The sequence below is a fragment of the Gekko japonicus genome, unplaced genomic scaffold (genome assembly GCF_001447785.1).
Source record: "Gekko japonicus isolate JY-2015 unplaced genomic scaffold, Gekko_japonicus_V1.1 scaffold191, whole genome shotgun sequence".
In the NCBI taxonomy this organism is placed as follows: domain Eukaryota; kingdom Metazoa; phylum Chordata; class Lepidosauria; order Squamata; family Gekkonidae; genus Gekko; species Gekko japonicus.
In genome coordinates, this window is record NW_015175362.1 from 450,123 (window position 1) to 475,799 (window position 25,677).

Sequence of the window (25,677 nt, forward strand, 5' to 3'; positions counted from 1 at the left end):
AAAAATACTGTGGGTCCAGCCAACTATTTAACATCTCTTGAAGTAAAAGGGTTTAGAAGAGCCTTTACTCTGGCGAGGTGCTCTGCCCTCCCTTCTGCTGTACGTGAAGGAAAATACAAGAATACTCCTTTCTCAGAAAGGCTTTGTACCTGCCCATTAAGGGAGGTTGAGACTATAGAGCACATGTTTTTTAGATGTCCAGATTATAAGGTGGCGCATAATAAAATCACTCCGCTGACTGAACAAATTCTGGGTCTTTCCGAAAAAGCTAGACTTGAATTTCTTCAATCTGATAGAAACCCACAAATTACCCACCAAGTAGCCAATTTCTGTATGGTGATACTCAGATCACGGAAACTCTAAGGCAGCTAGTTAGATATAGTTGTTTGATATAAATTTTAATTTGCTTTTAATGTGTCACTGTTGTATTTTAAAATCTTGGAATATTGTAAAGGTGTACTTCTTTTTGTATGACTGGTCTAAGGACTGTAGAAATAAATTGATTGATTGATTGACCTCAGGAAAGTCTTTCAGTCTCTCTGATTTGCCTTCTGTCAAATGTGTTGACAGACTCCACCAAGAAGGTTAAAAATTTTGTGGCCGTTGTTTTAGTTTTTCACTAAGAGTAATTAAAAGGCATAAAATAATATAGTTAAGATACATGAGAAACAGCTTGGGATAAATTTAAAAAATCTCTTTATTAATTATGTATTATTTGGGCACGAGTTCAAGGAGAAGGAATAAAATAGTTTCTTAAGCTACCACTGGTAACGACGAAGGAAATTCTTTTTGTTCTTAACACTTATAATGTAAGCAGACATTGCCAGTGATATGGTGTATTAGAGAATGTATTAATTTGTATAGCACTTTAAAATGTATGATTTGTGTTGCAATCATGTTATTTGGAAAATAATAAAATATTAAAAAAAATGTGTTGCAGCAGTAAACATGGAGAGAAAACCAATGGACTGGTTTTTGGAGGTCCAGACACTACCTCTGCCTCAAATTTAAATGGTGATCTTGGGCAAGTCACTAGCCTCTATCCAATGCAGCATTCTGCATCCAGCTGTGGCCAAACAAAGACCTTTGGGAAATTTATCAGTATGGCATGAGGGGGAAAGCATTCCGCTGATGTTTCCCCAGAGATGTACTCCCTTGGAATGTGGAGGTTCTATTTAGCTATCATGGCTCTATGAGCATGGCTGGAGTTGGACAGCATAAGGGGTTTGAGCAGAGAGAAGGTCTGGGTGGGAGTTGACTAGGGCTGTTGCTTTTTGAGGCACTAGTTACCACTACCACTAATTAAGAACCTGTCTTTCTTTGCTTCTGAGTAACACCATTGTCAGTCACAGGACTAACATTAAAGTTAATGTCTTTATAAGATGTATAAAGGGAAACAGCTTTTGCATCACATCATATGTATAATATTGCAAAAGAGAAAACATACAATTTTATTCCTAATCCTGGGTCTAAACTTACTTGAGAAGTGGAAATTTTTTACACAAATTAGAAATTATTTCAGCATCTTTTGAAAAACTATATTCAACAAAATTATGGAATGGTTGCAATACTATTTTTATTACTTTAAATAGTGGTTTTTACATGCCTGAAAATCTAATTTCTGGAGTGCAACACAGATTTAATTTACAGACTGCCACCTCATTATGGGGGAAAAGAATTCTTTAAAAAAGAAAAGCAATATTTTAGCTGCTTGAAATAATGCTTTAAGAAATGAAATATAATCAGAGTTTCTCTGTAGCCCCACCTTTCCACTACCCTGGGTTTCCCCCCAAAACATAATGAATGTTTCAGGGGAAGGGGGGTGTCACATAGCTACCAGTGGTATACCTTCAAATACCACTTATAGCAAAAATTATATATCCAAACCAATACAGTAACCACTACACATGAGGTACGCTGTAAATAAAAGGGTATGCCAACAGGAGTTATTGCTCTAAATTTTTTCCTCAGTTTGTATGGCACAACAAACATCACTCTTTGCAGGAGCTATGTATTTTAAGAAATAATTTAAAAAACTATCGAACAAAATAGAATAAATGATGTATTTTTACTGAAACATATGCAGAACTTTAAGCAGCAAGCACAGAGAAGCTGAAACACTTGCTATAGTTTCCTGCATTCTTTGTGCTGTGAAGTTATTCAAATGGCTTCTCTAGGGTCCCTAATATGCACTGACATCACAGTGGAATGCTTATGTTCTCTTCTCAATGGAATAACAGAGGCACTGTACAACTGAGGCAAAACAAAAACTGTTTGTATAGGGAACAGAGAGGATATTTGCAGTCTCTCCTTGACTACGAGTTTAGGCACAGTAAGATGTATTAGGGTGTGGCACTAACTATAACAAGTTATCTGATTTTATTAAGAACAATTTGGGTGTGACACTAAGGACTCTGTGTTCTCTTATATATCAAAACATCTGCTAATCTCTTGTAGAAACCAATGTTATTGCATTACCAACATATTTTTCAAAACGGCTGAAGTATATTTCAAACGTTGAATCAATCTTGTTAGTTAAATAATGAGTGACTGCAAAAAAAGTGCTACAAATGTTGACAGGTAAGTATATTAAAATTTCTGAAAACAAAACTGCAGGGACCGGGAAGTAGTGGTGGGGATACATTTTACATGTGTCCAGAGGCAGAGCTCTGCCTGTAAATCTATTTCCATGACAGAGTCGACACACTGGATCTTGTCTAAAAAGTTTGCATGGGTATGGGTATATGTATGATTTTTCATCAATTCCCCCCTCCTGCCTGGGCCCCACTTCCCTGCTGCCACTCAACAAGTTGGCAGGGGAAAGGGGGGCTCTTTAGCATCACACTAACATGCAACACCACTTCTAACATGAAACCAGAAGTTATGTCATTGTCTCTGGTGAATTTTAGGGCATCGCTCCGAAACAATGACATAAGTAATGTTGTACATTGATATGACTTCAAATACCTTGTAACCCCCCCCCTTTGCAATCTCCTAATGGGATGACACCTACAACTTGGAACTCAGTTCCTGCAGCAGTCTTGCAACTTCACTCTACTATCCTACTATTCCTGGGGGTCCCTTGTCCTCCAAGAACAGCACTGAGGGCATTTTGGTCTGCAGCAGGAGGTAGGAAAGTCTCACTTCCAAGGACAGAAATCTTTCTGTCAGCAGAAATTTTAAGCCAGATGTTAGCCTATTTATGTTACTTCAGAAATAAAACAGGATTTCAATAGAATGAGTCATGAGATTGTATCAGATAAGATTCTGGCTTTACAAATTTGTTATAAATGTGTATAGGGACCAGAGAAAGTAAGCTCAGGTTCTGTTTATGCGTGAGGTCTAGCTGTATTTTTTTAAACAAATATTTGATTCTGTTCTAGAATGTAAGTTTCCAAATACCTGGCTGACTCCAAAATTATAAGAAGTAAATATCATAGCAGTGCAGTGCAGAGCACAATAACTAACATTTCTGAAAAGAACTGAAACATTTTCTGAGAGTAGCATGGCTAGATTAAAAACTTGTAAAGAATATGCATGTCTGGACTGCATCATGTTATAAATTTTAAAGGACTAGCACATCAAAGTTACGAAGGCTTATACAAACTGTAAAAAAAATGTTAGTATCATCTCCCAACAAGGTAATTCCATCCACAAAGAAAGGGGGGAGGGGAAGAGTTGCTGTGAAGCATAGCGTATGTAACCTGCTCAACGGCAGCTTGCACAAATGGTGCTCCAGATGTATATCTGTTCAAGTCAGCCCAAGGCAACTATTTTGATCAATTCTAATGTGATAAAATGCTGCAGGGAAAGAGTGCAGAAATGTGTTTACGTCAGACTTTAATTAAACTGTTGTTTGCTTCCAAAGAACCTTAGGAAACACTAATGAGACATGAGTTTCAGCAATTTCCTCATCAAAAGCAAAGACCCTCTGCCTCTGTATGAAGCAGCCTGCCTTCCAAGTAGCTCCCTCGGTAAATGTCACATGGCACACCAATCAGTAAGCCACCTGTTAATAGAACTTTACTGGAGTCAACTTGTGAGCCAGGCAGAGTTCAAGCATCCACCTGCCTACGTTGGACACCTGCTCAGCTTTCACACGCAGCAGTGCAACATGTTCAATTTTCTATGATGCTACAGAAGAGTCGCAAAGCAACAGAAGCACAGATGTAGAATAAATAATTTTGCAGCCATTCCACTGTAGCTTCAAATCCAACCCTGTCTTTATTTAGTCGCACCTTCACACTTCTTATAGTAAATTCTTTCTTTGAAGCCAGCACTGTGTTTGATGCAAAGAACCATGACCAGGAGAAAAAAAAACAACAACTGCGGGTGCTGAGCCACACATGCTTACACAAGAGTTATACAGAAAAATGTGACCAACAAGATGGAAAGTCTACAAACGTATCGTAGAGGCCAAAGCCTCCCCCAGTTGTTGTCCTCCAGCTACTGGTATTCAAATATAGCTTCCAAATATGGAGGTTCCACATAGCCATATGGCTAACTGCCATTGATGAACCTTCCACAAACTTGCTAAGTAGTCATCACTACATTATAAGGCAGTGAATTCCATAAAGTAATCATCACATGAAGAATTTCCTTTCGTTTTCAACATACTGCTCATCAATACTGCATTTGTTGGGTGTCTTCATGGCCAGATAAATTTTTCTATTCGATTTCTCAACACCCTGTATATTGTTATAAACCTCTGGCATGTTCCTTTCATCTAAGCCATTGTTTTTAAAACAATTCTTTAATGTTTCCTCATAGGGAAAATACTCCAGTCCCTTGACCATTTCAATTGTCCTTTCTGCACCATTTCCAGCTCTATAATGTACTGTCTGAGAGATACAGACCAAAAAAGATATTCAACATGCAGCAACAACATATATTCAAGGGCATTAGGATATTGACTATTTTTTATTCTTTTCCTAACCTGTTTCCTAACAATCTCTACCATAGAATTTGTCATTTTTTCACTGCTGTCACATATTGGGTTGGATCCAGGGCATAATTTCTGTTTACACTAGAGATCTTGTGCAAATGGAAACACAAGAAAAAAGACTGTGATAGCCACTTCCACTAGGTCAAACCTATTGTATCCACAGTTGCATTTCTGCTTGTGCAAGAGCTTATGCAACTAATGTCTGGCCACTACAGGGAGGAAAGCACTAGGTGCTTGCTCAACATCTTGCACAAGCTGACCTCTGCTAAGTCCATTTATGCTTGCACATCTCTATAACCAAAACACTGAGCCAACGTTTTCACTGAGGTATCTACCACTACTCCAAGATCTCAGTTCAGAGTCTACTACTGTATATGTTAAATTAGGATTTCACTCAGCCCCTGACATACACTATTCTATATTTAATTACACTGAACTTCATTTGACACTTCACTGCTCACTCAAACAGGGCTTTAACAGATCAGTTCCACTGCAGTCTTTATGCCTCTTCTTCTGCAAAAAACAAAACAAAAACTGTACAAACTTTTGAGCAAGTACAAAAGTATCTTTGAATTCAGTTTCATTTTCCTGTGTGATAGACTGGCACAAGGTGAAAAACAGCCCTTCAGGGAACAGAAGATATCCTTCTCATGCAGCACAGCACTTCTGGATTCAATCCAAAATGTTTCAGGAAATACCAGCCAGGCTAAAATCCTTTTATGTCTGCCTGTCCCAAAAACTCACGAAGGTAACTTTTTTAAAAACAACAACATGCAACTAGGTGCTTTCAATAATCAGAATAAAATCCATAAATTAAAAACTACCTCATATTGGCTTCATTCAAAGCTAAGGACGAAAATTATTTCCAAACCTTTGGAGCAGCAACAAACCACATCTCTATGACTCTGGAGCTGATTTATGGAAGGTGAAGTAAGATGTCACACTTCATCCAAAACAGGGTGCAGGAAAGGAAAGGTTAAAATGAACATCTTTGCCAGCTGTAACATCTTTGCCAAGCACTTGCTTTTTCCTTCCTATTGTATGTATAAAGCTTGGGCGAGGCCAGAGAAATGAGCCTTTGGTGCAAGCTGAAGAACATTCTAGCCCATGGTTTGCAGCCTTTGTTTTAGGATATGACCAGCACTGAATCGAGGACTAGATCAAAACAGAGCCTGCCTTTCCATTTGTTGGCTGGCTGATTTATATTGTATTTTTGTGTTGTTCTTGAGAGCTACTTCAGATCCCTCTGGAGGGAAAAGCAAGGTAAAGATATTTAAATACATAAATGAATGAATGAATGGTGCGCCTCTACACATATCCTAAGTTTCTTTTGCATAAGTCTTTCCCCCTAAGTGTTGTATTCAGGTGTACCATCACTGGGGAAACAAAGCTAAATATGCCCCCCCCCCAAAAAAAAAACACTAGGAAGGAGGGTTCTCCACTTAGAAGATACAATGCATCTGTGTCCCCAGAGTTACACAGAGATCAGCTGCAGTTCCGAGAAGGCTATACAATATATGAGCCATCACTCTCTCACACACACATCACAATTAGGGGTTTCCCCACAATGTTCTGTTAATTGGAAGAACAGAATGTGAAGGGTAAGTACACTTTATAAATGTTTTCTCAGAATGCTGCACAATGCCCACTGAGACAAGTGTTTGTGTGTTGCCTCAGCTTTTAACTCTACCTTACAACTGCACAAACAACGTAAGTACTCTTATAACAATTATTACAAAATCTTACATTGTAACATTGAAATATTAGATTTGCAAAGATGTTACTGATTACATCATCTAGTAATTTCTTCTCCTGATTTCATAACAGAGAGATAAAATTTAAGGGGGAAAAACTGTGGCAGACATAAAGAAATTTAATTTTAAAAGTCAAACACATTGCATGTGATACTGGATAATATGTTGCTCATCCATTACGAACTAGTGAATCACTAAGATACATTATACCTCTATGGTTGAAAAATGCTGAGTGCTGCATTTTCTTTATTAGCATTAAGAATCTCTAAAAAAAACCTTTGGTTATCTACACAAAATCAATAAGGCAACCTCAATATTTTAACTTCGGTGATACAAGTTAGAAAGACTGCCAAAAATATTTCTTTCTTAAAATGGACACAGACATAAGAAATCATTTTAAAGGCTTTAAGTACCACATTTAGACATAGGTCAAAATGTAACACAGGCACACTTGTCCAATGAAATCAGCTACACTGAAGAAAAAGTCTTCTATTTGTAGCTTTAGAGAAAATATGGTAATAAGAGTTTGTTATACAGATCAATGAAATCAGGTCACCTATTACTGTTTACAATAACTAGATTATTACTGTGGCAGACAAACAACAGAGGCAATGAAAACACTGGCTAAAGTTTGATGCAAACATATTTCTATAACTGAGATCCAAAATACATTGCACACATCCAGACACTATCACTGATAGTGAAGTCGGATTATGTCAATTATTTTTAAGCATGAAAAGTGCTTGTCCTTGGGGAATAAACAATAGGTAATTAATTTATTGCCCTGAGCTACCCCCGCCCTTTTCACAAGCAGCCATCCATAGCTATTGAGTACTTACTCCATGTTTGTGAAGAAGCAAGTGTCATAAAATCAGAACAGATTTATGTTCAGAAAATAGAAAGGACAAAGAAAAGACACGAGGCAATTAACATTCTAAGATATATGAGCAACTAAACTGAGCAACAACAAATATTCTGGTTTGAATGATGCCTATATTGCTGATGGCAGCTCTCCCAGCCACTCTTCTACCTGTGCAAGGTACATTTTTGGTGAAAAGGGAAACACTGGTGGCCAGAAGGGATTTTTTTTAGTTCAAATGAAAATACATTTTATTATTTATTTAGTACATCTTTATGCCATTCCTCCAAGAAGACAGAGGTTAGTGGTAGTGATGGAAAATGGCTGCATGACTTTACTAGCTGGTCTGAATTCTGGCTTGTTTTATAAAGTGAGGGAAGCGAATTTCTAAGTCTTCCACCCCTTTTAAATGTGATGCCACTGCCTTGACTCCATCTGTTGTGCACATAATTAAAAGCCCATTCTATGTTAACTAACAGGGGCAAAATACATGCCCAAGTTTTGCACTCCCCCCCCCCCAAGCGAGGACGTAGTGATGATCTATTGTGTAAATCAACTACACCAGGTATCTCACTGTACATGTAATGGGCAAGTCACATTTTTCATGTTTACATCAGAAAATGTTGCTAGTCACTTTGGTTTACTATTTACCTGCTTCCAGGAAATGCATGAATCTACTGTGAAAGTGGATTGCCTCCATTCTTTAAACGTATGCTTCAGAGTTGTGGGAACTCCGCTACTAATTATTATTTGGGACAAAAATGAAATAAAAAAGTGCTAGATATTCCAGGATATTTTGTAGTAAAGATGTGATCTTGTGCATATATTACTCTTTTTAAAGGAACTACTTCGGTTTCCGTTTAATCCCCCCCCCCCGCTTCGGTTTGTTTTTCCCCAAAGAAATCAACTTAACTGATTATCTGTTGACAAAACTAGGCCTTAATGTTGCAGATATTAGAAACAGCAGTCCATGCCAATTAGACTGGTTAGTAAAACATTTGTCTAAAAACCCTCATATTTGAGTATTCCTGCACCTGAATCTAATACCCTTAATACTATTCAGGTTAAACGGAATCATGTACAGTGCAGTGCTATGCAGAGTAACTCCATTCAAACCACACTGAAATCAATGGGCTTAGACTAGAATAACTCTGCATAGGAATGCACTGTTATGTTAAAAAAACCCAAAAAAACACTTCCTCGTTTGTGATTCTTAAAGAAATGCATTGCCTGAGGAAAGAATCTTAATGTTCTGAAATAAATGAGAGTTGTGCTAATAATTACAATAGAAAAAACCACTGGATTTATTCAGCTTTATACAAGATTATCACTGAAATGACACTGGTGCTGTAGTACCAGCCTCTGAGAATGACACTGCAAAGAGCATTAGACAAAGTAGTTTTCCTTTGAAATTTATTTCTACATCTACAGATAGTAAAGAGTAATTCTTATCTTAAGATGGGGAAAGCACAAGTAAACATGTTTGGGTGGGTGTTACTTTTTAACTGTAATTTAAAAAAACACAATAAAGACTGATGTATAGGAATGTATACATTTATTTATATTTTGTATATGTATATGTATATATATATATATATGATGTGAAATATATTTACAAGAATACAACAGTTTGCTAGCTGGAGCTGTGTATATAAGGAAGCTCTTCATGCTTTTGAAAGAACTGAACACACAGTAACACAATTAATGCATATTAAATAAGATCCTTCTTACAGAATAAATGAATTTGTCAGATGAAGACAGTTCCTCTATAAGTGCTACTGCTTTATCCTTCAGTAGGTACCTTGGGACTCTTTGAGTTTTGTCCTGTGTAAGCAAGCAAGTGGCCTAGCTGGCCCGTTATGGTTCTCAGCTCCTTTACAGCACTACCTACCTCCTCTTTTAATTCTCTTAGCTCAGAAATTAAGATATCCATTTTAGAAAAACCATGAGAAGAAGGCCTAATATGAAAAGATCCATCTGGAGACGGACCTGTAATTAAAGGAATTCCAGGAAAAGCAAGTCCAGATGTTGGTGAGATAGCAAAAGATGGCAAAGGTCCAGATGAAGGAAATCCAGCAGAAGATACTCGTTCCTCATCACAAGGTGGAGCAGGTGGTAGAGGAAGAACAGGTGAAGGGGATCCAAGTGCTTCAGTTTTAATGATAAGTTGTGGTTCTAATTGTTGGTTGGTGATGAATGCAGGAGAACCATAGGAAAATGAACACGATGAAGTAACTGTAAAATGAAAATTCATTTATTTGTACACATCTCTACCTATATTAAATGTTCCAGAACATATGAAGTTACAAACAATACTAGTAAGTAAAAGCACCATACTATTCTTTTTTTACTCTTCAGCAGGTATGTTGTTCTAGTCTAACTTTTAGTAGCCAATTTACCTTTTGACAAACTGTATGAGAGTAATGTGTGTCATTCACTACAAAGTAATAAAAAACCGATACAGGGATCTTCTTTAAACCATGCCAGCTCTTTTTATAGGTCCCCTGCATTGCAGCGAGTGAAGCCTGTTACATGTAACTGAAGCCATGGACAAGACTGATTGTTCTACAAACCTGAGAAAAGCCCCACATTTGCAGAAAAATCCGACCTTAAAAAAATAAAATAATAAATAACCCTCTCCCCTTCCAATAAAAACAGGGCCTGTACTTTAAAGAAAGGAAATCTCTGTGGTCATTGTGGTGGTTGCCAAGCAACCATAACACTATTGCCAGCCTTCAAACCTTGGTTACTGCCATTAACAGGCAGGGGGAGTCCTACAAAGGGCTATTCTGGCCTCCCAGTCTACACCTGCTCCCCTCCCTCCTGCCTTGGAGGAAGGACTCATTAAGGTCAGGCTAAGCTGCAACCACTGGGCAATTTGCTACCATGCTACTTCTACAACTCTCCTAGGTAAAGTAGTGGGTACAAACAGATGTCAACAACTTGCCTGGGCCCAGCGGCAGCGTCCTCACAATTTGCATGTCACCACAAATCTCACCTGAGCAATTGCGACCAAACAACTTTTGCAACTTTGCTTGGCTTTTATCAGGGAGAGACTTCAAGTCACTCTTTTCCAGCCTGATCTACCTCACCAGTTTGTTTTGAGGATAAAATGGAGGAAAGGAGAATCATGTAATGCTTTCAATCCCCATTGTATGTGGGGGGAGGTGGGGTATAAATGAAGTAAATAAATAATAGATAAAGCTCAAGACAGAAGAAGAAGGTAAAGGAGAAGTTGGCTGTTGAGTAGGAAAGGGAGAAGAAAGCAAGGAAAGGGGAGAGAATACGGGGACTGCCTAGGGTTGCCGGCTCTGGCTTGGGAAAGTCCTGGAGTTTTGGAAGCAGTGCCTGGAGAGAATAGAGTTGGGGAAGAGATGAAGATTAGTTGTGACATAATTCCGCAGAGCACGCCCTCTGAAGGTACTACTTCTTCCAGTGGAACTGATCTCTGTTGTCCAGAGGTCAGCTATAATCCCAGGAGAACTCCATGCCTCAGAGGTTGGAGGCTGGTAACAACCAGGGCTAAGAAGAAAGGAAAGAAGGAACGGATACATGAAAATGAAGTGACTCCTGCATGTCCTTGCAGTTTCTCTGCTTCTTTTACATAACTTTCTTTTCTAAGCGAGGACTTCTTCTATGGCCTTCTCCCATTCTTTTAATGAAATGCCATGATTACCATTTTGTCATTAATGCTGGATAAAGAGGGAAATAAAAGGCCTTACTGAGGGCTGCACTATATATAATGTGTTTATTTATTTACTAAATCTGTACCCTGCATTTCTCCCCAATGGGGACCCAAAACGGTTTACATTGTTCTCCTCTCCTCCGTTTTATCCTCACAACAGCAGCTCTGTGATGTAGGATAGGCTGTGAGTGTGTGCCTGGCCCATGGTTACACAGTGAGCTTCCAGGGATTGGAACCTGCGTCTCCCAGATCCTACTCTGACTCTCTAATCACTAGACCACATATCCAAAATAATATCTCTCCATCGTTCCTTTTTACCAATATCTCAGAGTTTCAAGTGTTATTTTCAACACAGATCAGGATACAAACAGCTCCCTTAAGGTGCAAGCAAGCACTCTGGTGCATGTACTGGAACCTCATCCTTTTGTTTTCTGATAGTAGCCATCTGAGGCCGAATTTGCATCTAGCATTTGCTCCACTGTCTTACCTGGCTATCTGCGAAAGGTTGAACAAAAGCTGCAGTATCTTTAATTGCACAAATGGTGTCTAAGTACAGCAGGTAGCAGGTTCATGTTATTTCTGGCATCCCAAAGTGAGATTTCAGTAGCTTATATGATCCCGGCTGAATGTGTAACATACTTGGGCAGACAATAAACTACACTTTCCCTTCCAGTACACAACTGGCATAAATCATAAAAAAGAATTTCATGGCAGAAACTTTCATGGATCTCTGGGTCTGCTACTGAAAAAGGTTTGTACTTTTGAGTTTTATTCTCCTGTCTTCTTTTCATGGATTTTCCTGGTCTCTTTGTGCTACACAAACAGTAAACTCTCTACTAATTTGGGGGAAACTCATATATTTAATTCCCTGATTTCCCGCCCCCCCCCCAAACATGACAACTACTTATTATGCCCATCACAGAGTTGTTTGAACTACTACAAATTAGTTTGCAAATTAGTTAAATTTGTTAATAGGGTTCTTCTGGGACATGAATACTATGCTGAAACAATTAACAGGCTCACTGTTATCTGCTTATTTACACAGGTGGGCCTGAAAGAAGAGTATCATGGCTTGAGACATCTACCAATATGTTCATCATTAAAGTTAATAACATTCTTCCTTTTAAAAAGGTGAAATTTAAACTCCATTAATATACTTTTTAAAAAATATCCATAAAATGCCCTCTTTTCTCAAATAGCCACAAAATTGTCATCAATTTTTTAAAAAGTATTACTTACCAATCATTGTGGTTCTGCATATTCATACTTGTGGAGCAAAGATCACAGGTGCTGCTGAGCTTCAGGAACATTCTAGAAAAGCTGTGCCTGTCACATGGCACAGTGCCTCATGGCACTGGATGTTGGAAAGTGAGGTTACAAAAGACCTCATCTTCTGCCACTAGCCTCAGAATCTTATGAAAGCAGCAATTTGGTCAATACAGTTTCTTCTTTCTCCTTTGTGATGGTACCAAGTCCTCTCGCATGGAGACCCTTCGCAAGTGTAGCTTCTTTCTACCCTTATGCCTGAGGTCAGAGGAAAGCAGGACCAAAGCCTCCACAAATTCCAGTAATTGAATCTGAGAAGAGCTTGAAACTGAAAGATGCATAACTAGTAAGGAGCCGTGATGATCCCTGGGAACAAACAACATCAGGTCCCTTGGTACTTACCAACTCAGAGCATCAAAGCCACAATCCTTGGTGCTGAGGTTGCCACAAAATCAGAACTCAAATGTGTCTGACAATGGCAACAAATGCCTCTGCCTCTGAATTTCTGTAGGCCCAGAAAACCCTATTCTAATAATGCAATGGATCAAGTTTTTGTCTGAAAGACAAAGCATGTTGTCTAGCACCAAAGAACTTTTTTCTTAAAAAGTTGGATTTACATGTATTTGTGCATTCAAGACGCACGCTCAAAATCAGCCTGGCAGTCTAATTAACAATTATGGGAGGTGCTCATAAGTGAAGCACAGTAACAGAAGATACACACATTTAGGTCTAGAACGGCAAAGTGGCACAAGAAATGTCATTTGGACTAGACGAAAATAGAGAATGGGAAAAGAATTCAGTAACTATGCAGTGCATAGCGATGCAAAAATTAGCAACCTATTACCACCCAAAATAATCTATATAACAACGTAAGTATTACTGTAAACTAGTACTGATTATCAAACAGAATGGCTCTGTAAAAAGGCAAAATGGAAGGACCAGAACAAAAAACATGATTCTGCACCTGAAATTGCCCAATAAACTGAGGAAAAACAAGAAATACTATGTCCCTGCATACCCCCAACCTGTTAAATGACCTGTCCAACTAAGTTTGTGAAAATATTCAGACACATTTTTTCTTCTTAACTGAAGGTCACCAAAGCTTTAAGCACCACAGAACTCTGCACTCCACAACTAGAACTATGCAGAGACCACCTTGAGAAAGAACTTAAAAATCTTCCTTCTCTCTACAAACATTCAGTTTTAAGAATTGGGTGACTTTCATTAAATTGATCACAAAACACTTCGATAGAAAAACAGACTGTCTAGATGTGTGTGTTTCCTCAGCCATAGTACTCAGTAATATTAGAAGGTGGGCCTTGGATTTGTCTGCTTCCTCCATTTTCCTCTCACTATACGTTTATTTAGGGAGCTGCGGTGGCTCAAGTGGTTAAGACGCTGAACTGCAGGCTGTGGAAGGTCAGTAGTTCAGCGGTTCAAGACCCGGGTGCCGCAAGACAGGGTGAGCTCCTGTCTCTAGTTCCAGCTCCTGCCAACCTAGCAGTTCGAAAGCAAGAAATTGCAAGTAGATAAATAGGGACCACTTCGGTGGGAAGGTAACAGCGTTCCGTGCACCTTGGTGTTTAGTCATGCCGGCCACATGACCACGGAAAACGTCTTCGGACAGCGCTGGCTCTTCGGCTTTGAAACGGAGATGAGCACCACAACCCTAGAGTCGGATTCGACTGGCTTTCGAGCAAGGGAACCTTTACCTTTACCTTTATGCGTTTATTTATATGAACATATGGTCCTCAAGGCGGCATATAAATAATTATTCAGACTTCAGTGTGGGATTGCCTCTAACCTTGGATACCGAAACCTATTTAGTATTTTACTGGTTGTAACTTCACAGTAAAGAAAATTCCCTCAGTCAAACAGCTGTGACAGTTTCTGGTAAAGGCAATCACTTCAATCTGTGGTGAGGGGAAAAGTTTATAAAAGGCCTTCAAAGGACCACTAGTGATCTTCCTGTGTTAGGTGTTCATGTGCTTGAAAATGTACGTGCAGAAGTTGCTGCTAAATAAATGGTCACAGTAAATTCAGCACAAAGTGCAATAAATAAATAAACCATTTTAAATTGATGGTTCATGATAAGCAAAAAGGATGGGAAATGAACCCATTAAAATTTTGATTAAATACACTGTGAAAAGATATTTGAGGAAAGGAAAGGGGCCACTGGCTATGGTACAAAGTATTGAATGAGATAAATCGGTATCAGGGGAAAGCTAAACAAGAACTTTTATGGTTGGCACCACAGCTGCTCTATATAGTATAATGTTCTCTAGGAAAAAATGCTCAAGTCTTACAAACAATAAAAATTATATTCTGAATGTTACATTAGGAGAAAATTAAAAAGGAATTCATAACTCTAATGTAAATCAGAAACAAACACTTCTGCAAATATGGATGATTCATCTTGAATGCATCTGCTTACTATTTGAAATAGATGACTGGGTAGCTTTGATAGTAAGATAAAACTGTGAGAGGAAAAAAGAGGGACAAGACAGACATTTACTCATTCTGAGAATGGGTAACTGTCTCTAGGTCAAAAGAAAAAGATGAGATCCTTCTGTTTGTTGAAAACATATTCCACAAAAGATATTTACAATATCAAACAAGGACATAAAATCCAATGAACATATTCCACAAAAGATATTTACAATACCAAACAAGGACATAAACCAAAACAAGATAAATTTAAACTAGAAATAAAAAGCAAGTACAATCCCACCAAAATTAGTACATTGACACTTTGGTTGTCATTGGAAGGAGTTAAGCACATGCTTAACCTTTGTTTGAAACTAATGTTATTTTAAAAAGTCTAAATCAAGTCTACAGAAATGCAACTTTATAATGATATTTTAGGCCACCACCAGTTTACAAGCTATTTAGTTCAGGGCATATCACTCAAAGACTTCACATGAACACTGGCTAACTTTGCAAAACAGAGGGAACTGATTTAAATCACCAACAGAAAAAAAAGTTAAGGGCCAACAGCAAGTTATGTTGGTCTGTTATTGCATATCCTGCCAGGATAGTTGGTCCAAAAAAGGAGGAACAAGAAGGGGCAGTGTAATTTAGATCACAGCACCAGGGTGAAGTTTTATTTTTTGTCTTTTAAAAAAACTCACTCTGTTCCCCCATGCTGTTTTCCTAATTGAGACCAGCTCTCCTAGTAGGTAAGAAAACAGGAACCTGTCTTTGCTTGTCTTTTCCATTCTTTACTGGGACTAATTCCCCCTTCTGGGGTGGCTGATGGAGAGAATCAACACTCCTTTGCCCAGTGCCACAGTCCCAAATCAAATCTGATTACCGATCTCCAACATAATGACTATTTATTCCATTAAAAGAGATAGTTGAAATCAAGTTTCCTGTTTAAATAGTTCTTAAAACGTAATAACTAGTTGATGAAACCAGTAAGACATGTTGATTTACAAAAAGTTAGAACCTTTATACAGCCTAGGAGGGTGCATTTAAATTATATCTGTGCACATGAAATAAGATCTGAGTAAGATTATTTACAAGTGCCTAGAATTTTCAGTGAGCAAGAGCTGGCAGTTTGGGGGCAAGTAAGCAGTTGGTAGGAGTGGAAGGTAAATGGCCATGTTGATTGGTTTGTAGGTAATATGGTTAAATATTCTTAATTGAAGAACTGAGCAAAATGCAGAGATATGAGGTATCAGAAGGTAGAACAGCGTTACTCAGATTGAGGATGTTCTTTGGACTCCATTTTGTGCCTTTAATAGCAGTCCTGTATGTAGAAACAAGACTGGTGAAGCCATGAATCTCTGCTTCTCTACGCTGTAAAAAGACCCAACTTCCTTGACAGTGCAATCCTAAACATGGTTCTCTAAGCCCCCTGAAGTCAGTACAGACATAATGAAGATCATGGATATCTGCCTTTAAATGGTAATTGACAGGTGCATTTCAGGTTGAAGCTACATATGGAAACGATGATAAGCATTTAACTCTTTAAACCCCCCCCTATGATTTCGTTAACTTATATTACCCCCCCCCCCCCAACACACTATTAGCACCTCACAATAATAAGTGGTCCTTTGAAAAATGTGGATTTTTTAAAACTTAAGTGTAATTAATAGCATGTGTGCGCACAGCAATGAGTAGTTGCCCATTAACAAATCTATGTCGAACAAAAGGGTTAAATCCTCTTTTCCTATCATGTGTGTCCTTAATTCAGATTGTGTCCCTAGAAACCATCTTTCAAAGATGAACAGAAATGCAACACTTCTGCCACATCTTCTTTGGCCCTCAGGCTGCTATTAAAGACCACAAGACTGCAGAAACAATGACAGAAAAGGTGGACATCTTACATTACCATCCTAAGCAGAATTACGCCCTTTTAAATTCACTGACTTACATGGACTTAGAAGGGTGTAACTCTGTTTAGGACTTAACTGTTACAGTGTAATCCTAAACACATCTAATCAGAAGTAAATCCCACTGAATTCAATAGGATTTACTCCCAAAGTAGATGTGCACAGTTCTGAAATATCTGCAAAAGTTCAATTTTAATAATTTCTTTATTATTTACTGGAGTTTATATTTTGCTATCCAGGGAGCCATATGATTAATAACTCTTACAGTTCTCTAACTTGATGAATTTATGTTCCAATGAAACCTGTTTCATTAAAAGGATCAGTATGTATTCATGCAACTGAATTTTAGTAATGGCTGCAAAAGACTATGATAATGGTGATGAGATTAATTTCTACTAATGAACATGAACATTCCAGTTGGAAAACTCCAAAAATATTTTAACCTAACAATAGAGTTAGTTTTACTGCTGAATTTCAAAGTATAAAGCATTAATGTATCTAAAGTTTAAAAAGAAAATAATAGAAGCAACAAAAATATGAAACAGTTTTATATGAGATGGATTTACTCACCTTGATCTCTTTCATGCCATGTCCTACTTCCAGCAGCTGGTGAATTTGGGGAAGGATAAAAGTCCCCTGTTGGGCTTGGTTCCATATTCTCATCTATGGATATAGTTTTGGGTCTCTTACTGTAAATGAACAAGAATTATTGGGAACTGATTTTAATAAACTTCTGTATATGATTTAAAACAAACCCAGCACAGAAAACTCCACCAGAACATTACATATCATGTCCAAAGCTATCTATTGATAAATTAGAATATGAATTTGCTTGTCTTCCACTCCCAAACCCTATGGTTCACATGATACTCTGAGGTTATGCCTATTTTTCTTGTTAGCATAAATTTCTCTAAATTCCCAGAAGTATTGTTTCTAGCATACTATCTGTCACAAAATACTTTGAGAGTACTGATAATCTAATTACAAAACTTGACATTTAAAAGCTGCCATCCTATTTCAGTGATTTATGATGATATCATATATACTTGATTTATGATGATATCATATAACATATATATGCCGGTCGGCAGCCCCAACCCCTGTAGACATGTGGCCTTAGCTAGGGATAAATTTGGAACTTGTAAGCCGCTCAGAGACCCTTCGGGGTTGGAGCGGGGTAGAAATCGAAGATATAAATAAATAAATAAATATATCTTTCTATACTTCTCAGTCTCAACATTTTCTTTGACTATTTGCAGTAATTTTATTAGTCTTTATAATTTTTTCAAAGTGTACATAACAAGTTATACAAATTCACAAGGCCTGAGACAACACAATAAAAATAAATAATAAATCAGGAAACAATTTCAAACAACTAACAAAGAGGAATAATAATGTGAAAAGAAGCCAAAATAAACTTCCCTTCAAGTACTCTCTCCCAAAAAATCTTCCCCAAACAGATCCATAGTACAAATCCCTCAACAAAGAGAGAAATATATGTAAATACAACTAATTCCAAGAATCACTCAGAATACAATCAAATCTAAATTTGATTTGGAATTTAAAACGTAGAGTTCTACTCAATATAGAACAGGAAAATAAGTTAAATTTTAGCACACTGTCTGGGTCTGTTTGGTCTCTTAAGTAATCAAGTCAGCCTTTTCTTTTTCTTTTTTAAAGTTTTTTTAATTTGACAATTTGTATTTAGTATATAGTCAGCATTTTCAAGGCTAAATATTTACAGCTGAATCTGAATTAAGCTTTACACTAGTTGTTGAATGTTCTGAGCGTAAACGACTGCCACTGTATTTATTAAGTGAGATGTTTAAAAAAGAAAGAGGTAATTACCTATCAGTGTTGTCCTAAACAGTGTTACACCCTTCTGAGTCCACTTAGGTGAATGGAATCAGACAGGTGTAACTCTGCTCAGGACTGCATGTAAATGAAATATTTTGTTTTGAAATTTTTCCTATATTATACCAGTGTACATTGAGTTCATAATAATTTTAACAGAAATTTGTCTACACACCACTAATTAAAAATATAATTGTATGGTACATATAACAAGGGCAAAGTCATAATCCATCTGCAATATTACATAGCCGCATCCATCACAGACACTTTTTTTTTGGTAGCATGCTCACCTAGTCGGTGGAGAGGACAGTGATCTCTGCAGGTTTACACTTGAGTTCATATCATGATAGTATGGTTGGCTCGGAAGTTCTCCAATTGGGAAGTTCACTCCAGCTCCCTGGGTTATAGGCGCTAAACAACATAGCATTAAAAGGGTTATTCCTGCTTTCTAGATGTCTAAAGGCCACAAGATTTTAAAAATTACACTAAATCCTTTTGCCTGTAAAGGAGACCAGTATGAAACTAATTTGATCTGTTCGGGTAATCTGAAAATAAATGATCTATTTATGCATTTCAAAAGGTTGCATGCCGCCTCTCCAGAGACCAGTTTGAGGCTGCTAATGCCTGGAAGGCCACATGGTCATGTAGTTATCTTGCTTTACATGTAACTTTTTATGCAATCCATACCACATGTTTATGTTGTATATGCTTATTCATAATAAACTTTGGAATTCATCATTTCATTCTATAGGCAGTAATAAAATGTTGCAATAATTTTAAAATATGACAAATATATGCTTGCTTCTATTGATAAAGCAATGCCTACTGGGAACCAAACTCTTCTGTGATATAAATGATTATATTACATGCTGTATGTATTATGTTAATATATATGCACACATAACACTATTTGCTTACAATTAATACTACGGTTTGGATCTGATACTTTACATTAATGGAAACAATTCTCCCCAGAACCTACTCTTCATCCTTATTCCTCAGCAGCCTCCTGCATTCCCAATACATCACTGCAGAGGGTCTGGACACCCTCCACAGTAGGATGTCTACACGGAAAGTGCAGAAAAGGGCAACTAAAATGATAAAAGGGTTGGAACAATTTCCCTATGAAGAAAGGTTAAAGCACTTGGGGCTCTTTAGCTTGGAGAAACGATGACTGAGGTTTATAAGATTATGCATGGGATAGAGCAGGTCGAGAAAGAAGTACTTTTCTCCCTTTCTCACAATATAAGAACTCGTGGGCACTTCATAAAATTGCTGAGCGGTCGGGTTGGAACAGATAAAAGGAAGTACTTCTTCACCCAAAGAGTGATTAACACATGGAATTCACTGCCACAGGAGGTGGCGGCTACAAGCATGGACAGCTTCAAGAGGGAACTGGATAAACAGATTCAAGAGGGAACTGGATTCTCATAAGAACGAAGGAGGTCGATTCTTGATACTTCTTGTCATAGCATATGGCAGAAGAACATAAGAGAAGCCAATGTTGGATCAGGCCACTACGGCCCATCTAGTCCAACACTCTGTCACACAGTGGCCAAAAATACCAGGTGCCATCAGGAGGTCCATCAGTGGGGCCAGGACACTAGAAGCCCTCCCACTGTTGCCCCCCCCCCCCAGCCCCAAGAATATAGTGCATTACCTGCCCCAGCCTGTGAGTTCCTATCTATACCTTGTGGCTAATAGCCACTGATGGAGCAGAGGTAGTATCAAGAATCGCCCTCCGTTTTTATGAGAATGTCCACTTGTGCAAGAGGGAAGCAGGGCAGAGTCTGCCTTCTTATTGAAGCTACTGGTGTCACATGACATCATGCTCTGGAAGGTCCTCAGTCCTTCTGTAGTGCCATTTATGAGAGTCAGGAAGCTGCTGAGGGATGGATAATCCCATGAACTTGCTCCATTGGCATAAATGCAGGATATAAACCCATATACTTGCTACTTGGAAAAGCAAAAAAATTCAAATCTTAATTTGCTTGATGCAAACTGTAACCCCAGATACATTAGAAATGGGCTATTTTCACGTGCTACAGAACATTTACTGTTTCTAAATAACAGGAATGATTTTTATAATTGTTTAATGCTTGACAATATAGTTATTAGTTCAGGTGATACTATAAAGGAAGATAAATAGGCAACCATGATATCTTGCCCAACAGCTTTGGGGATGGATCAGCAGAACCTCTACTGCAGAAGAAGGTGTAGTGTATCAATGGACATCATGTAAATCACCATCGATTCACAAGTGACAATGAAATATCTTTACATATCCACAGAGAAGGCATGCCAGTAGCATCACACCATGTTAGTGTCAAGAGTGAGCCTTGAACTTGGGCTTATGCATTTCCTCCCTCTATCATCTGTTCTAATTCACTTCATTTGCAACCGTTGATTGTACAGCAAAGGAAAATAATAGTTTGCCTATTCATATGTAATGACAAACTATGGTTTGCATTAAAGAGAGAAAGTTAATTGAACTGGACTACATGACAGGAGAAAGGGGGGGGGGCGCTCCGTCAGGTAAAAACATTTAATCCTGACTCAACTATTTTACACACAGAAATGTGGGTGACTCGTTTCACTAAGAAGTCTTGCTCCAGGAAAGTCATAACCCACTATTTTACTGGTACACAAATACTACTCCTAATGTACTTATTTGCTAGCAAATATCTAAAACAAAATTTATCAATACTTCTATATATTTTTATTTATTATATTACTTATTAGCATACAGAAATACATTGTTTTATCAATTTCTATCATGGTCTATAATTAATACTTTCTGGACATCCTTTAAGAATTTTGATAAACTTTTTGGGGTAATCATTTGAATACCTCTACCCGATACCTCTTAAATCATAACTGAGACTGTTACTCATATGCTTACAATATTATTGCTTAAACCTCAGTTCCTTGGCATGGGGCTATGGCTCAGTGTTAGAATATATGCTTGGCAAACAAGGTCCCAGGTTCAGTCCTCAGCATTTCCGGTTAAAAGGATCAGTTACGAGGTGACCTGAACAATCTTGACCAGAGACCCAGCACTGACCTTGATAGACCAATAGTCTGACTCATTATAAGGCAACTTTGTGTTCACAAGTTTGTCACAATTTCATCAAAAAGTTGGTGCAGTAAGCCATACTTCTATTGTGAACCTTATATTATGAGAGGTTATGTTCAATTAGCTTTATGTAATATTCCTTCTGCATATATAACCTAAAGAACTCAAAAAGATGGACAGTTGCTCAAAGCCAAACAGTAAATTTACAAAATTTCATTGCTGTGATCTTCAATATTCAAGCCCAACAATACAGACACTGAACCTCACAGGCCCCACAAACACTGCATTATACACTGTCCCTAATAAAAATAACAAACTCCTCAATTGAAATATCTTATTTAAATTTCAGGAGAATGGGGGATAAAAAGACTTCACAGACATCTGTCCAGATGTCTACTGGCCTTTTTATTTTGCAGTTTGGTCTGGGAGTAACATGAAATCCTTTTAGATATAATTAGAAATAATTACTTTACATGAATTATGTCTTAAAGAAGAATATACTTACTTCTGGACACCCGCACCAATTCTGACACATTGAAGACTCCAGATTTTACGAAACTATCCTCAAGATACACTAGAAGGAAAAACATGAAAATGCAATTAATGCTTTTGATAAACAAAAAAGATAAACAATCTAGCAGTAACAAATGCAAGAAGTCTTTCTAGAAATAAAACTGATAAATTAAGGGAGCAATTCTAAAGCCGGTAAGTCAACTGCTTGGAACAGCAACTAAGTTCCACACTGGCATAACTAAGAGATAATGGTGGCATATCTGGAGATATCTTATATTCTAATATTCAAGTGTGGCCAAATCTTCAGCTATCTAATTCTGCACACTGGAACCACAAAACAAATGTTCATGAAAACTTGGGGGACCCCCCAGGTTTGCAGAAAAATCTGAAAAAGAAAATAAAAAAACTGGAAGGGGGGTTTACAATCTCCTCAAATAAGACCATTGTCTACATATGCCCAGACAAAGCTGTTCCTTCATCCCCCATGCTACTAAGGCAGTAAAGCTGCAGACAGGCAAGTAGTAGTTGCCGCCACTACTGAGGTGGTGAAAGTGCCAAGTGAGTCACTGCCACTGCTGAGGCAATGAAGCTGCCAAGCGGGTGGGAGACTGCCAGGCGGGGGCTTGGCTAGCTGCCACTCCTGAAGCAGCAAAGCTGCCAGGCAGATGAATGTTCCTTCATTGGCCTGCTGCTTGGGGTGGGGGGGGGAGGAGCACAAGTAGTGACAGTTGTCTGTTGATGGCACCAGACTCATGGCTGCTCCCCCAACATTGACACTATAGGTGCAGGTCCAGGTAGAGAGGCTTCCATGGCTGGGCTCCAGACAGCCCCCCCCCAAATCATCTCCAGGGCCAGCACAGATCCCAGAGGCTCTGCTGGCACCAGTGTGGCCAATGCAGCTCTCCTAGACTCCTGTCGCTGGGGAGGCTGCCACTGAAGGATCTGGTGCCTTGCAGCAGCCCTGAGAAGACATCGGCTTTATGAAGTGAGAAAGAGAAGGGAGAAAGAGAAGGGAAAAATTGACAGATAAGGGTTGGGGGAGAAAGAGAGAGGGAGAAGAGTGACATAGAATGAGAGAGGAAGGCGGGGGATCCCCACCTATGCGGATATAACACCCAACTGAACCATCGTAAAACTGGTGCCAGTGTGCTGGCATAGGGTCTATAACTGGGCAGCACCAGAGTATGCTGAGGGAAGAGCAAGTGTTAGTTGCTAACCTATGACCCCTCAACCAATGTGTGGTGCCCGGTTCTGGTGTAATATTATACTGGTGAAAATGCTAATGTAAGCATAAACACCACAGCCACATTGCAATTCAAGACAATAAATCTGCAGCCAATCACAACTTTCCTAAGCACAATATAAACCTCAGCCAGAATATCCATATCTCAAATGCTAGGGTACACAGCATGGGATTACATCTCTCTGATTATGTCAGGTGCACTTAGAGTACACAGGAAGCCTTTTATGGGAATTCTAGAGAAAACGGCACTTTTCACAAACAGGCAAGGAATAAACAAACATTGTTCTGTTGTATCACAAACATTGTTTTGTTGTGTCACTAACATTGCTTTCTCAGAACTCTACTTGTACTTTAAAGAACAACTCAAACACCAGCCAGATCCTTAACTCTTCCCGCTGAGGATGTAAGGACAAAGCACATCAAACAGGTAGGCAAAAGTGGAGGATCCATTAGCCCAATCTTTGCTTACTGCAAATGCCTTCTCTTCATCCCTGTACTGCAACATGTATGTCTTATGTATTTGCTCCACAACACCTCTTCCATCAGCAGTTGCCAGCAAAGTCTCCACTCTCCCACACAATAGCAGACTGTCCTGCCTTGGAGATATGCAGGCAAAATATCAGGGCGATGTCAGCATAACTCTGGAACTCTTTCCCCAAACAGACTCACCTGTCCCCAACTGTTCTGTTCGACTGTTTCCTCAGTGATCCCGCCTTCCTGTTTTTATGTTTTTGTATGCATATTTCAGCTTGGTTTTATTTTTTTAATCATGTGGTTTTGCTTGGTTTTAATGGTTTCAAAGATGTGTTTTGATTATACATGTTTTTAACCCGTTAACAACCTTGATGGCCCTAATGAGGGCCACAAGGTGGGGTATAAATGTTGTAAAAAAATTACATTATGCCAATGTAATCCCACATACAAGCAGAAGAAACAGGGAGCATAGCAACATTTCTGGGTGACTACCTGCCACTCCAGCCACTGCAACTGCAGGCCAAACACTCAAGACCATCTGTTGCCTTGCTGAATCAGAGCCCCATGGAACAGTCAAAACTGCAAGTACAACAAAAGTTCCAATGCAACTTTCTACAAAGGATGGGTAAGTACTGGCCCAATGACAACATTATATCCTTCAACAGGTAAATCCTGCAGTGTGGGAATCCACAAGGGAGGATTGTAGGAACTGAAAGCATGTAGATAATACCAGTGTCCCAAGTCTGTGGCTCACATCATGTGCAGACTGAACCAACAAGCCATCTGTTGGAACTGCTGGACATTTAGTACTGTTGTGTCTAGTTTGGAACTAAAAAGGTCTATCTTGGCTTGGAAATAATCACTGCCTTCAGGGGGTGCCATTTTCCAGACTATGTAATTTCTATGGCCAGACGAGTCTGCAAAAAGTACCAACACTCACCCCAAAATGCATGTTCCCTGCATTAACTCTTGGTTAAAATCAAAAACCAAACTTGAGTTTTCCCCACTAAAGAGCCCTACAAGGTCAGTAAGTGTGTTCAACTTGATGGCAAGGTAGCCCAAATTATCATTATTTTGTCACTGACTTTATTTGATTTCCTTTCTCCTTTTCGTTAGAAATTCTAAAGTGAATTTAGGAATGGGAAGTAAATGTAGCATAAGCTAAGACATATAAGCAAGCAGAAAGCACAAGGTAGCAGCACTCATTCTTTCTGTGTTTCAGCAGCAGCCACAAGAAAACAAAATGGTTTTGTTAGGCAGCATGGTAAATACAGAAAAGGAGAATATTATAGTCTCTGTGTTTATCCACCAAAACAGGCAATGCTGAGATATAAGGCAGAAGAAGGTGAAGTAATCTTTTCACCATAAAGAAGGACAGCAATTTACTTCATTTCAGCAACAAGAAGAAAACTGTCTTCTCTTGTCCTGAGCACTTTCCCATGCCCGGGGGGGGGGGGGGGGGGGACCCCCCCGCTTTTAACCCTACTAGTCTTAATATTACTTTTACACACTATTGCCTGGAAAATGAAAGCAACCAGTCACTCATCAAGATGGGTTGTATCTCAGAAGGTTTTTATAGCCGGAGAATAAAACTTTCTTAGAAAATAATGCAACCCCCTCCTACAATTTCTGTTTAAAATGTTAAATCAGCTGTTCTTCCATCTTCTCCAG

At 38.6% G+C, this 25,677-nt stretch overlaps 1 protein-coding gene across 9 annotated transcripts in view; it reads right to left on the reverse strand.

Moving 5' to 3' along the window:
• The window catches only part of NFIB (nuclear factor I/B), a 276,171-nt gene that overhangs the window by 64,377 nt on the left and 186,117 nt on the right, over positions 1-25,677 (reverse strand). For 7 of the 9 annotated variants that reach the window (XM_015425417.1, XM_015425422.1, XM_015425419.1 and 4 more), the window contains 4 exons: positions 22,282-22,350; positions 18,991-19,111; positions 17,417-17,535; positions 9,548-9,793 (listed from right to left, as the gene is read on the reverse strand). In XM_015425417.1, coding sequence (XP_015280903.1) covers positions 9,548-9,793; positions 17,417-17,535; positions 18,991-19,111; positions 22,282-22,350 — 555 coding nt within the window. The remainder of the gene's footprint in view (positions 1-9,547; positions 9,794-17,416; positions 17,536-18,990; positions 19,112-22,281; positions 22,351-25,677) is intronic. The other 2 variants (XM_015425423.1, XM_015425421.1) reach the window with 1 other exon arrangement.